Genomic DNA, 14,870 nt, shown 5'->3' on the forward strand with positions numbered 1-14,870 from the left:
CTATAGGACCCTAAACCGAGGGAAAATAGCATTGCTCCACAGACCCTCTCCTTAATGCTGGCAATGGACAGACACGCCACCTCAGCCAAGCCCATGTCCACACAGAGACCTCACCCTGGGATGTGCTCATCTGCTCCAACTCTGTTTTCTTTTATTTTTTTAAAAGATTTTATTTATTTATTTGACAGAGATCGCAAGTAGGCAGAGAGGCAGGCAAGGGGTGGGAGGAAGCAGGCTCCCCACCGAGCAGAGAGCCTGATGTGGGGTTCAATCCCAAGACCCTGGGATCATGACCTGACCCGAAGGCAGAGGCTTTAACCCACTGAGCCACCCAGGCACCCCAACTCTGTTTTTTCTTAAAGTTTCACTGTCTTCAATGAAACAGCAAACACATGCACCTTTCAAGGCAGAATGGGATGAGGGCAGAGCAGAAGGGAATCCGAGAAAGCATTAACGTATGCACTGTACTTGACACCCAGTGAGCACTAACAGCATGATTCTGGAATACCAGTGCCACTGCTCCTTCTTCCAGTCCTCAACCTGCCCCCTCCTAGAACAGCGTCCCAAGGGACACTCTAGCCAGTTAAAATGACCCACGTTCTCCACGAAGCTCCTGAGAATGAGTATAAAATCCAAAGCCAAAGTAACTCTCACACATGACAGCCAGTCCCTAAGATCCTCTGAAGGTCAACTTCAAGGGATCACCCATTGCTGCACCTCTCCTTGGAGAATCTAAGGGTGCCCCTTGCCCCCTGGGGACTCACCAAAAAAAAAAGGAAAGAGAGGAAGAAGAAAGAAAAAATCAACACTGTAACCATCAGTTATTTCAGATAAGAGATCTAGAAGGTCTGGGCTCCTGGAAAAATAGGAAGAATCTTGTTTTAAGAGCCAGGGGATGGCATGGGGTGCCTGGGGGGCTCAGTCAGCAAAGGATCTTCCTTCCAACTCAGGTCAGGATCCCAGGCCTGGGATGGAGTCCCTGTGTTACTCCCACGCATCTGCTTCTCCCCTGCCCTCTGCCCCTCCCCCTGCTCATACTCTATCTAGCTCTCTAGTAAAATCATTTTTTTTTTTAAGATTTTATTTAGTTGGGTTTTTTTAAAGGATTTTATTTATTTTTTGACAGACAGAGATCACAAGCAGGCAGAGAGGCAGGCAGAGAGAGAGGAAGGGAAGCAGGCTCCCTGCTGAGCAGAGAGCCTGATGTGGGGCTTGATCCCAGAACCCTGGGATCATGACCTGAGCCGAAGGCAGAGGCTTTAACGCACTGTGCCAGTCAGGCGCCCCTAAGATTTTACTTATTTATTTGGCAGAGAGAGATCACAAGTAGGCAGAGAGGCAGGCAGAGAGCCTGATGCAGGGCTTGATCCCAGGACCCTGAGATCATGACCTGAGCTGAAGGCAGAGCCTTAACCCACTGAGCCACCCAGGTGCCCCTCTAATAAATAAAATCTTAACAAAGAAAGAGCTGGTGGATGGCAGAGAAAGCCTGTGCACTGAATGCCAACCCAGATGGCCAGGGAGCGGGAAAGCGGGCAGGTTCCGGAGCGGATGATGGAGGCACAAAAGCCTCTGGCAGAGAAGATGTGCTGCCGTCAGTGGCATCTTATGGAGAAGTTCACAGGTTATTTTTCCTGTGCTTTTTTTTTTTTTACATCAGAAGTGGCAGAAAAAAGCCTGGAATGTATGTTGAAGCACCCAGAAGGGGAAGCTGCCGGGAGCACTGGCACCCCTTACCTGCCCGCACCCCTTACCTGCCTGCCCGCAAGCCCTTTACCTGCCCATGCCCCTTACCTGTCTGCGCTCCCGGCGGGTCAGGCTGTGGCCGTGCAGGATGCGCCAAAGCATACGCGCCGCGATCTTGGTGTCGATCCACAGCAGGCGGAAGCCGTGGTAATAGTGCTTTAGCTCGTCCACGACTCTCTGCCCCAGGGACTTCCGCACGGCCACCTCTGGTGGGGGGCTGTACACGGGGCCACCCTCCTCCAGCTTCTTGTTCTTGTCCTTTAGGGACTTGAGGGACTTCTCCACCACGGAGTCATCGCCCAGCGGGGCCGATGAGTGCCAGCAGCGCAAGGGAAGGAACAGTGGCCCTGGGACAACCAGACTGGCAGAGGTGAGGGCCCACGGTGCTCCGGCCGCTGAGCACGTGCGCTCGGGCCTCAGAGTCCAGTAGCCACGGGGATCAGCTTTGAAGCAAAGGTGCACGGGGTGGACAGGAGTGTGGCAGCGAAACGGCATGATCCTTGAAAAGGAGGAAAGGAAAACAGTGATGAGGAGCCAGCCACAGTCCACAACCTCCCAGCACCACATGCCAACGGGAGCGACACAGACCAGAGCCCTACCACAACCACTCACACACTCAGCCTTCCTAGCTCGTGAAACAGACTCCCCACTGCTTCCCGACGCCTGGAAACCACAGCAGGAAGAGGAGGAGCTGCCTGCCAGGGGCTTGTGTGAGAGACCAAAGGCAGCCAATCCCCATGGGCTCATGAAAGACACCAGGACACCAAGGAGCCTGGGCATGGACTAGGGTCTGGGGTGAAGGGACAGGCTGGACACAAAGAGTACAAGCCAGACCCTTGGATTAGACAGACCCAACCTCAGGGCAGATCTCCCAGATGGGTTCCCAGAATTGGGGAGTCCAGGGTGGGACAGGGGTGCGGGGGGGGGTGTCCTTTCCCCTAGCAGATGACTTTCCACAAAGACCTGCAGTTCTTGAGCGAGTCCTGGAAGTCAGTGAGGACACCTGAATCAACGGGGCCCCAACCCTGTGTGTGGCCCAACAAAGACGTTTGTGCAAAATGCCAAAAACTTAACAAGTCGCGTCCAGAGCCCACTCCTAAACTCTCTTCCCCGTGCTGCTCCCGCTGCTCAGCCCAGAGCCTCAATTATAGTCCAGTGCTGGAGCAACTTACCTGCATGATTCTCGGAGCCCTACAATCGTCTATGTACCCCACCCATCTCACTGGAGACCTCCTCCCTTCCTGGTGCACAGACCCTCTTCTGGGAGGCCACAGGCTCCAACTTAACCTCAGAGGCATGTGCGTACAACCAACACGCCCCAGCCTCTTCCCAGCTGCCGGATCATCTCACTGCACCTGGCCCAGCGCCAGCAGTGAGCACCTGAGCTCTACAGCTGCCTGTCCCAGTTCAAATTCCAATCCACTGCTCATTGCTGTGAGACCTTGGGCAACGTAATGAACCCCTCCGTGTGTAACACACACACAAAGTCCCCGTGACTGGCACACAGCAACACCTACCAGAAGGGTGGTAGTGATGACTACCCTCCCATCAAAGCAGCTGAGCAGCAGCCGGTCAGGGCTGGAAGGAAGCTCTGTGAATGTCTAGTCTAGATGCACCTTTTACGGACAGGGAATACTGAAGGAAAAACAGAGACGTGCCCACAGGCACAGTGCCCACAGTGGCACAGGGCACAGGGCACCGCCAGCCACACACTGATCAAGCCCGCGCTGGCCTCCTGCCTGCTTGGAGCCCCCGTTCCCGTGTGCCGAGGGCAGGGTCATTCCTGCGCCAGGACCCCCAGATCCCTGCAGTCAACGCTTGAGCAGGGAGGTTGGTGGCCTTGAGCCCACCCCGCTGCATCACAGCTGGCAAGAGAGAGGCTGCAGCCACAGCCTGGACCCTCTGTGCCTCACCCTCACCTCCTAATGTAGGCGATGACAGTGCCCACACACAGTAATGAACCTTACCTCCCATCTCCGTCAAACTTAATTATCCAATTTTCCAACCCTCAATTAGCAAGGAAACAAGTGGCTGCCACAAGAAGGCATGATGTCGGCAGCTGCAGGGGCAGCCAACAGGCAAAGACAGACTCGTGAAAACAGAGCATGCAGAAAAGCACCTGGCGTATCCAGTTGGGGCCAGTGACCCTCCAAGATCTGGCTATCTTCATGCATACTAGAGACTGTTACTAAAAGAGACTATTACTAATAATCTAGCCAGAAAGGCTTAGCTATTTTCCAAAAGCATAAAATTGCATAATCTGTTATTTTAAAAATATTTCTTAGAGTAACACTAATCTGGGCACTGCTGCCTTCCCATGGGCAGCTGGTGCCCTGCTCTGCCCCAGCTCACGAGAGCCCACGGCTTGGCCTCGCTCTTGAGAAGTGCACGCCTGCCTCAACCCCACAGGGTCCGTGGGCCCAGCTTCCCACCAGCCAGACCCATCCTGCTTTTCCTTTTCTTTCCTTTCAAAGTGGGGAAAACCCATTCCAGGCAAAAGCAACGTGTCAAGAAATTCGCAGTCACTAGAGGACAGACTGTGGGCAATAAAAAACTTGGGGGCTCCTACTGAAGCTGCCCATTTTACTTTGGGTGCTGATGCCCACATCCACCTCAACATACGCCCCCTGCTGCCACCTTCAAGAAGAGAAAAACTATGAATACCTTGGCTGGTTCAGTCAGGTTGAGTTTGAGACCCACGTTGGGTGGAGAGAGGACTTAAAAATCTTAAAAAAATGAAGAGAAAAACTAAGTGGTGCCTGACAGAAGAACATATTCACAGAGTCAGCATTTCCTTTGCCTCGTGGCACCAGCCACACAACTGCAGCGTGGCAGGCAAAGGGACCCACACCTGCTCTCCCCGGGGCTCTTCCCTAACTCTTGTCAACGGCATGACTCCTGTGGCCACACGATTCCTATCATGTCCTGTTCCTGAGGGGACAGCTCACCCAGACAATGGCCTGAGCTGGAACAGGGAGAATTGCAAACCTCCACGTGCCCCTTTCCATTCTTCAGGGACATGATGCCAGCAAGGGCAAAGCGATACCAGCAGCAAGAAGGGAAGCAAAGATGGACAACAGAGCAACAGGTGCCAGGACCCAGAGGAGTGATTCCCGAAGTGCAGGACATTTCTCTGCCCAGAGACAAGAGGTGAAACCACGGTTGCCTGCAGGACAAGGGGCCCCTCCACCAGGGAGCCGGAGACCACTGCCAACATCTCAACACCTATCAGAGCCCCGTGATACCCAGCGTCCCCCACAGGAGGAGCACTCCAGGGGCCGGGGAAGCAGTTTTTAGTGTTTTAGCATTTCTGCAGCCCATCTCAGGAGAACTCAAACCGCACAAGACTCTGGGAAGAGACTCCCAGCAGCCCCAGTCTTCCCACCGAATGAGCTCCAGGACTAATGAGTTAGTTTGCTTATTCCCAATTTTATTTTTATGATAAAGGAGGTCAAGAGCAGCTAGACAACAGCCATGACATTGTCTTGGATCAGAAACTCCCGGGGCGCCTGGGTGGCTCAGTTGGTTAAGCCTCTGCCTTTGGCTCAGGTCGTGATCTCAGGGTCCTGGGATCGAGCCCCACATCGGGCTCCCTGCTCAACGGGGAGTCTGCTTCTCCTTCTCCCTCTGCCTGCTACTCCCCCTGTTTGTGCGCTCTCGCTCTCTCTCTCTCTAATAAATAAATAAAATCTTAAAAAAAAAAAAAAAAAGAAACTCCCCACCTGCTCACCCTTTGGGGTCTGGACCATTTTAGCTGAAGACTGAGATCGCAAAAGAACCACCAGAGAGAGCACAGTGGCCACCGCACTGGCCTCAGGACCGCGTGGACTTCTGTGGCTGGGCTTATACGCGGAGCTCTTCCCACAAATGCGGGATGGCCCTGTTAAGTGCACTTTCCTTACGATTTCTTTTGTCTAGCCTGCTTTATTGTAAGAATGCAGCATGTGCTACACAGACGAGACAAGTGAGAATCGACTGTTTGAATTCAGCAAGGCTTCAGTCAACAGCTGGCTAGCCATTGTTCAGCTGGGGGAAGTCAAGTCGTATGTGTGTTTTCGAATGCACAGGGGTTGGTGCCCCTGACACTTCCCTGCCTTGTTCACCTGTCCTTAACCGTGTGGCTAGTATTTCTTATACTGAACCAGCAAAAGGAAAAGCAACATGGCTGGGATGCTGACGCTGATAAAGACTTCAATTCTCACCTGTAACCTCTCATTTGAAGTGTAACTGTTCATCTGAACAGCTTTTTGGTTACCACTGCTCAACATTATTTTTTTTTCTTTTCCCTATAATCTTCTTTTATTTATTTTTAAGTATGCTTTACACACAACATGGGGCTTGAACTCAAGACCTTGAGAGCAAGAGTCACCCACTTCACCAGAGCCAGCAGGCGCCCCACATTGCTTAACTTTCTAAAGAAAGCACTTAACTTTCTACAAATTGTTAACTTGTAAAAAAATTTGTATTAATAAAGCAGGTTTTATGTTTGTTTATTTGGTTTTTATTTCACAGAAAGAGGGACCACAAGTAGGCAGAGAGGCAGGCAGAGAGAGAGGGGGAAGAAGGCTCCCCGCGGAGCAAAGAGCCCAACACGGGACTTGATCCCAGGACCCCACGACCATGACCCGAGCCAAAGGCAGAGGCTTAGTTAACCCACTGAGCCACCCAGGTGCCCCAGTTTTTATGTTCTATTTATTTTTAATTTTTTAGATTTTTAAATTTATTTATTTGACAGAAGGAGATCACAGGTGGGCAGAGAGGCAGGCGGTGTGGGGGGGGAGGAGGCTCCCCGCTGAGCAGAGAGCCCGAGATCCTGGGCTGGATCCCAGGACCCTGGGATCATGACCTGAGCCGAAGGCAGAGGCTTTAACCCACTGAGCCACCCAGGTGCCCCAGTTTTTATGTTTTAATATGAATCTTAAATGCAGGTACATTTGACTCTTAAAAGGTGGTTGAAAAATTCAACATTCATCCCTAACAAAAACAGGAATAAAAATAGAGGGCAGAGAGTACTAAAAACAAAAGCTAACATGACACAGGCCACACACTAGATGCTCCACTGTTTGCTGGAGTGACAATGCAGCTGCTCAGATACCAGGACTGGCAGCTGAGGAAGTGGGAAAGCAGAAGCACGGGCATCAGAAGGAGAGATGCACAGGGCGCCGGGCCCCAGCAGACTGTGCCTCCAAGGACAGGTGGTACCATGTGAGCTAAAACACGATAAATGAGCTGTGAGAAGTGGCTGGACACAAGAAAACTGGTGACTTACATGCCAGCAATGATCACATAGAAAAATAATGAAAAAGAAGACCCATGGACACCACACCCAACACGTCTGGGCATCCTCTTAGGGGCACCGGGTGTGGCCCAGATAAAGAAAATGACAGACCTCTTCCTGAAACAAGAGAGAAGGTCTTACTAAAGAAAACAGCTAACCCCCTAGGAAACTGCGGGCACCTTTAAGTTAATATTCCCAAACAATTTTATGGGTTTTTAAAAAGATTTTATTTATTCATTTGAGAAAGAGAGAGAGAGAATGCATGCACTAGCAGGGGGAGCAGCAGAGGGAGAGGGAGAAGCAGACTCCCTGATGAGCAGGGAGCCCGATGTGGGGCTCAATCCCAGGACCCTAGGACCATGACCTGAGCTGAAGGCAGATACTTAACTGACTAAGCCCCCCAGGAGCCCTGATTTTATGGTTTTGAGGACACTCCAGTTACAATTCCAAAAAGACCACTTTAGAACTGAAATAATTCAGAAGTAAACACAGAAGGACTGTCCAGAAAGGAAGTGTTCCAGGCCTGGTCCCCTGCAGATAAAAGCCAGCAGGAGGCCTCACCAGGGAAAATGTCAGGAGCAGACCACTCAGACACAAGCGTCCCATGCAAGAGAAAAGGGCACGGAAGGCTCTGCAGGCCGCTGGGGCCACTGATTGGCAGGACCCCACCCCACCCCCAAGTGGTTCATGCAGGTGAACCAGCCCCCACCGCAGTCCTCTAACCTCCCTTAGAGGTCTGGTACCTAAAAACCAGACACTTCACACAAAAACCCAGACTTCTAGGTTGTCTTGAAAAAACCCAAGCGCTGGCCTTACGAGGCTTTATGGCAAGCAGGAGTTGCACCCCAGGATCAGCAGCCCCTGCTTCCAGCCTTGCGCTGGGCCCCATGCCCCTGAGAGGGTTACCCATGGATTACAGAGTTTGCTTTAAAATTAAATCTAGAAATGCACACTTTGGCAAGAGTAAAGATGTTCTATGAACATTCATCAATGGCTCCATATCATAAAAAGAAAGAGCTCATGACAACAATATCTTACACTGGTCAAAAGAGAAATCTAATTAAAATCAAACCCAGGGGCACCTGGGTGGCTCTGTCGGTTGAGCGGCTGACTCTTGATTTCAGCTCAGGCTGTGATCCTGGGGATGTGAGAGGGAGCCCCATGTTGTGCTCCGAACTCAGTGGGGAGTCTGCTCGGGATTGCCTCTCTCCCAACACCCACTCTAAAATAAATAAATAAAATCTTTAAAATCAAACCCAAGATCAGGGTGCCTGGGTGGCTCAGGCAGTTAAGCATCTGCCTTTGGCTCAGGTCATGATCCTGGGGTCCTGGGATGGAGCCCCACATCTGGCTCCCTGCTCAGCAGGGAGTCTGCCTCTCCCTCTCCCTGCAGCTCCCCCTGCTTGTGAATACACTCTTTCTCTCTCTCTCTAATAAATAAAATCCTGTTTAAAAAGAAAAGAAAATCAAACCCAAGAGCCAGGTGGGAAGTACTCTTGCCACATGCAGGGGCCAGTAAGGATTGTTGCTGGGAGACGCTCTGAATCAGACTCTTCTGTGTCCCCACGGTACACTGCACATGTGCCAACCCCATTCCACAAAGACACTCACACATGCAGGAAAGGCCACTCAAGCCCCCTGTGTTTAAACACAATTTTGCTTCACCATCAACCAAGTTTTTGTGTATGACTTACAGTTTTTATTTTAGGGAATTAAATCTATTCCAGGAAGCATTCTCCAGAAAAGTGTTACAGACAAGATGAAGTGATAAATGAACAAGCTCAAATTATAAAAAAACTTGGAAGACCCTATAGCTCCGTGGTTGTGAGGGGCCAGCTGGACAGCAATTGGGAAAAATGTATGTACTCCCGGATTGGAAGAATCTGGGCTGTCCGAAGGGAGAGACAGGTTCTACTCTGGGTATCTGGGGCAAGTAGACAAGGGCCTGGGAGTCAAGAGACAGGTCTGGGAATCCAACCACGTAGGTGGGGAAGCTGATCAGAAGGAAACTACTCAGGGCGCCTGGGTGGCTCAGTCTTCTGTCTTCGGCTCAGGTCATGGTCTCAAGGTCCTGGGATTCGAGCCTGGCATCGGGCTCTCTGCTCAGCGGGGAGCCTGCTTCCTCCTCTCTCTCTGCCTGCCTCTCAGCCTACTTGTAATTTCTGTCTATCAAATAAATAAATAAAATCTTTAAAAAAAAAAAAAAGAAGAAGAAGAAGAAGGAAACTATGCTCGGGGATGCCGGGCAGAGGGAATGGTGGGTGGGAGAGCACAGGAGCCCTAAGGGATGTTCGAGTCCACATAACGACAGTGGACAGGGAAATATGGATGCCACTCCCCCCAGGAAGTCCTCCAGCCTCACAAAGTACCACCACAGGGAAGGGCTAAGTCCACCACATCCCACACATCCCCCACCAGGCGGGGGTGAGCCCTGTGGCCAGCAGTCACTCAACACAATGCTCTGCAAAGGACCAAATGGGGTTCAAGGGAGGGTCTTGGTGCAGCCTATGTCTCCTTGCACAAGAACATGAAAACCCACAAACAGCCGTGGGAATGTGGAAAAGCACATGGTGCACAGTAAGTACACACTTTTCAAAAACAGACACATGAAAAAAAGACCAGAATAAAATTCACCAAAATGTAGTAATATTTACCACAGGTACTAGGATTATGAATGTTTATTTTCCCAAATTCCAATAACATATGAGGTTAAAGAACAGGAGGGTAGACTGTACCATCCCCCCAAAATCAGAAGTCACACAGCACTCAAGCATTTTCAAGCTCCCACTTTAAAGGGACGCACAGTGACGTTGTTGACTTACAGGTGGCTTATCAGCCCCACGGTGTTGGCACAGCTGAGACAGGCACGATCTCTCAGAGTACCTACAACAAAGACAAGGAGAAAACAAGAATGTAAGTCTCAAACCAGGGGCTGCAGACTGATTTCACCTTTTAGAGTCTCTTTTGCAGAGTAAGTCTCTGGAAGTCTGTTCTGTTAGAAGGTTTCAGACTGCTGCTAAGTGAAGGGTCTGTTCAGTTAGGAACACAGGGTCTTGGGGTAGCCCTAGAAAGAAGGGGAATCTTCAACAGCCCCTGGCTTCAAACACCCCAACCAGGGATACCAGGTTTCACCAGCACAGGGTCCACAGAGTCCAGGCCTGGGGGTCTCCCCAGGCAGGACCACTCCCTACTCACTCCAGCTGATGCAAGGCTGCATGGGACCCCCAACGCACAGACACCCCACAGAGCAACAAGGACCCCATGCAAACAGCCCAACACCGTCTCTGCCCACAGGAGGGGGCGAGGGCTATAGAATTATTGGTAAAACAGACGCTAAGAGCAAGCTATTTCTTGGATAAACAGTACTGGTGAGTGTACAGCACACTTTAATGATTTTTGTATATTTTTGACACTTTTTCTAACTCAGTGTGGTTTCCGTAAGCATAAATTCAGAGTGCGTTCTCAAGACCAATGCCCGGGCTTACCTGGGATCAAGCCCTGTGCTGTGGAGACCACCTGCGGAGGGAACGTGACAAATATGGGGGCCACGGGGCCAGAGGCACCATGCTGACAGGGTGCCAGGCCACAAGGCTGGAAAGGCAGGCTGGCACCCTAACACCCTGAGGCAGCAGGAGTACACAGAGCGGGTGCGGGGTGCTGAGGGTTCACTCTGGGAACCAGAGTGAGAACGGAGGAGAGAAGATGGGCACGACAAGGGACAGGTGCCAGCCCGAAACACCTTTCGAGCAGGCCAAGCAGGGGAGACCCAAGCAGCTCCCGGCAGACTCTCTGGAGACAAAGACTTGTCACTTTATGTATCCCAAGAGAAACCCAGTGTCATCACAGGCAACTTCTGTGTAGAAGGCTATTCCCATCAAATTCAGGACCTTGTAGTATAGATGACAGTCTTGTTTTAAGCTGGGCTCTGGGCTCCCAAGTGGTTACCATGATTCATAATCTTTTATACTTCAAACACCACATTTTTAGTAACACGAAGCCCTTCTTACTCCAGCTGAGGACCAAACAGAAGTGTGCCAGGCCTGAGCCAGCCCCGCACCTCAAGAACATGGCTCAGCCACGGCTCCCAGCCCCGCACCCACCTCCCCCCAGCAAGGAGACAAGCTGTCACAGCTCCCAGAGCTCCTTGGCCTGCCCTCCTATCACTATATTATGTGAACTGCACATCCCCTGTCCTACCTGGCCCCTTCCCACAATCTCCACACTCTGAAGGTTTCCCCAGCCCTCCAAGGAGCCTGCTCCTGAGGGATCCAGGGGGAGGACTCAGGGATACGGGCCACAGATGGGCCATTTCCTCCTTCTATAAGTCCCTTTAATCCCCATCCCCACAACCAATTCTCCAACTTTCTGGCCCTAGCTGGACAGCCTACTAGTCGGTTCTGTCTGTCCCTACCTGGAGTTAGTGCACACCCACGGTTACTAAGGCTTCAGTCCCACAACACTGCTCAGCTTCAGACACCAGTTGCAAAAAAGGCTCCTCAGGTCACCCACACCTCTGCCAATTACAAATAGGAGGGTTCCCACCACCACTTTGAGTTTTATTAATTCTCTGCAACAACACAGAACTCGGGAAAATTCTCTACTATTACAGTTTATTATAAAGGACATGAGGACCAGCCAGATGGGGAGGCACACAGTGCATGGTGTAGAAGACTTCTGAGTGCAGGAGTCTGTGTCCCTGTGGGCTTGGCATCTACAGATGCCACTAAGTCCAATGCTCCCCAAACCCCCTTAGTCAAGAGTTCTTTTCTTCATTACCTAGACATGACTGATCACACCCTAGGCCACTGGCAATCAATGTCAATCCCCAGACCCTCTCCCCTCCCTGAAGGTTGGAATTCTACAATAGAGCTGAACAGTCCTCAAAACTGTCAAGAAAACCCTGAGAAACGTGTCACAGCCGAGACTAAAGAGAAATAACTACAACCTGTAATGTGGTGTCCTGGGTAAGGTCCTGGGGTGCAGCAAGACATCAGAAATAAAATATGTGCACAATAAAGGGAAGGTACTAATAAAAGACAAAGGCGAATAGCGAGTATGTAAATAACAAAGTAAAAAAAAAAATCAGAATAAAGCGTGGGACAGAGGGCACCTGAGTGGCTCAGCTGGTTAAGCAACTGCCTTCAGCTCAGGTCATGATCCCGGAGTCAAGGGATCGAGTCCCGCATTGGGCTCCCAGCTCCACAGGGAGTCTGCTTCTCCCTCTGACCTTCTCCTCACTCATGCTCTCTCTCACTCTCTCCCTCAAATAAATAAATAAAATCTTTAAAATAAAATAAATAAAATTTTAAAAAGTGTGAGACAGAATAAAAGAAATCTGAATACAGTATGGAGCTCAGTTAATAACAATGTACCAGTGTTGGTTCACTAATTGTGACAATGTGCCACACTGACAGAAAAAGTTAATACTGGGGAAACTTGCTGGAGAAAAGGGCCACTGCGCCCAGCCAGGAATGTTTTGGAAGGTTCAAGACTGGATTCGGAGTCCAGCCATGGGTCTCCCGGGCTCTGGATTCCCTGTTGGTCCTACAGCAAACCTAATGTCCAAGCCACTCTCAGCCCCTTTCTGTATAATAAAGAACAGTGCTAACTACAAGAAACATCTGTATTCCCAGAATGACACAACCACAAAAACAAATTCTGCTCACTTTTAAACTGTGAACATGCTACAGAAACCTGAAGTGGCCAAAGTATTTTTATTACCATGTTTAACAGGGAAGAGATACAAGGAGAGCTCAAACAGCAGAGGGACCTGGACACCCAGACCATTCACACCGTCAATTCAAGCTGCTCAGTGCCCTTCCCATGGCTCCAAAATTCTAAGCAGCCAACAGTCATTACTGTTAAAAATTAAAGAATCATGTTTCTCGGGTGTGCTTTTGTGAATCCTAAAGTACTTTGAAATATATTTCACTTGAGCCTCTAATACTTGCAAGGGAAGTCCTAATCTTAACAGATAAGGAACAAACTCAGGTTAATGTAAAAAGAATCAGAAAGGGAATCTGGGCTACTGACATATGGACCCTTAAGAGCCCCGAGTTAGGTGTGATCTCTATGTGGACACCAGGATCACAGAGGCTGGGGATACCAGGGGACCTGCCTGGGGCCATCCCGAGCAAGGCCAGGGGTCCCCTCTACAAACACGTAACAGTTCTAGGATACCGGCGCTGCGGACGTCCTACAAGCCCGCAGACCCTGGCCATCTCATTTCAAGAAGTCCTAAACGTGTCCCAAGGGCACGACTTTCCCCGAGAGTGAACACCGCATTCCACCAAGCTTAACCACGACAGGAGCGCCCAGACCGTCCTAGGGCTGGCCGTCAGCGCGCTCCCTTCAAAAAACTTTCCGAACCCCGCTCAGGACGCCGCCGCCAGCAGCCGGGCGGCTAAGGTCACGGCGCGAGTGAGTCACAGGCCGCCGCCCCGCGCGCGGCTCCCACACCCCGACACCGGGCTGGCCAGGGCGGGGCAGAGGGGCGAGGCGGCGCAAGGTCCCAGCTCCGCGTGACCCCAGCCCCAGCCCAAGGTCCGAGCGCCCCTACCCAGCGACCACCAGGACGCCGGCCGGCGCTGTGCTACCGCGGGGCAGCCGAGCCCCGAGGCTCGAGGCTCGAGGCCCGAGGCCCGAGACCGTCCGCCCGGACTCCCGGCCCTCTGCTCCCGTCCTCCGGACAGCGCCGGCCCCGGCCCCGGCCCCAGGCCTCGCCGCCGCCCGGCCCACCCGACCCCGCCGGCCCCGGCTCCAGGCCCCGCGCTGTCGGCGGAGCGCCGGCTTCTTACCCCTCGGGGCGGCGGGGCGGGGCGGCGGGAGGCGAGAGGGCCCCCGGCCGCAGCAGCTCCTCAATAAGATGGACGCCATGTGCCCGGCCGCGGCGGTCGCTCGGGTCTCCTGCTGCTGCCTCCACCTCCTGCGCGGCGGCTGCGGCTGCTCGCCCGCCCGCCGGCGCCTCGGCCCGCCCGCGCGGACGGTTGAAGGCGGCGGTTGGCTCCCGGCGGCGGGCGCTCAGCTCAAGGACCCGGCACCGGCGGCAGCCATGTCCCGGCACAGCGTCCGGCGGCGCGGGGCGGGGCGGCCGAGCCGCCGCTCCCATTGGGTCCCTCGGGCGCCCGCCGCCCGCCAGGTGCAGGGCGGGCTCGCGCCGCCGCGGACTGCGGGTCCCGGCGTGCTCCGCGACGGCCGGACTCCGAGACCGCGCGGAATTCTGGGGCCCGTCGCGCCAGCCGCGCATGCGCGCTGGGCCCTTCCGGGTCGGGGCGGGCGGGGGGCGGGCGGAGGGCGGCGGCGCGCGCTGCTGGGGGCGCTCGGGAGAGGGCTCAATAGAGGGCTCAATGGAGGGACGCCGTCCGCCGGGTTTGAGTGGCCGAGCCAGTGCTCGGTGTGGGTTTCGTCCCCGGCCGGCGCGCGTAGCCCCGAGGGGCCCTCCCTGGGGCCGGGCCTAGGGTGGCGCCCCCAGCTCGCGGGCTGACCCTCCCAGCTGAGCTCAGACGCCTGCTCCAGAAGACCTTCCACCCAGAGCGGACCTTTTAGCCCACGCTCCCCTTTCCTAAGATGGGGTTCTATTCGCCACGGTCGTACGGGGACGGAGGAGGTGATGCAGGGAAAGCAGGCAGAGAGAGATGGGGTGGGCGGCTCCTGGGGTTCAGTGGACGTGGTCCCCCCCAGCAGGCCACTCCTGCCAGCCAGCACTCCAGCCCGGCGGCAACAGGCTCCTCCTCGGGACTCACTCCCCTTCTTGCCCCGTCCCACGCTTAGCCTGGAAGGCCTTTTACCTCCCTCTGGCTTCAAGTGCCTGTTTCTTGTTCGCTGATGTAAATCCCAGGGTACCGCT

At 53.1% G+C, this 14,870-nt stretch overlaps 1 protein-coding gene across 1 annotated transcript in view; it reads right to left on the reverse strand.

Moving 5' to 3' along the window:
• LETM1 (leucine zipper and EF-hand containing transmembrane protein 1) overlaps positions 1-14,192 on the reverse strand; it is a 40,237-nt gene extending 26,045 nt beyond the window's left edge. The window contains exons 1-3 of the mRNA XM_080795184.1: positions 13,822-14,192; positions 9,847-9,907; positions 1,795-2,245 (exon numbers count right to left, since the gene is read on the reverse strand). Of these exons, the coding sequence (XP_080651310.1) occupies positions 1,795-2,245; positions 9,847-9,907; positions 13,822-13,900 (591 nt within the window). The 5' untranslated portion in view covers positions 13,901-14,192. The remainder of the gene's footprint in view (positions 1-1,794; positions 2,246-9,846; positions 9,908-13,821) is intronic.
• Between the last annotated feature and the right edge of the window lie 678 nt (positions 14,193-14,870).

Source organism: Martes martes, assembly GCF_963455335.1.
Source record: "Martes martes genome assembly, chromosome: 2".
Classification (NCBI taxonomy): Eukaryota; Metazoa; Chordata; class Mammalia; order Carnivora; family Mustelidae; genus Martes; species Martes martes.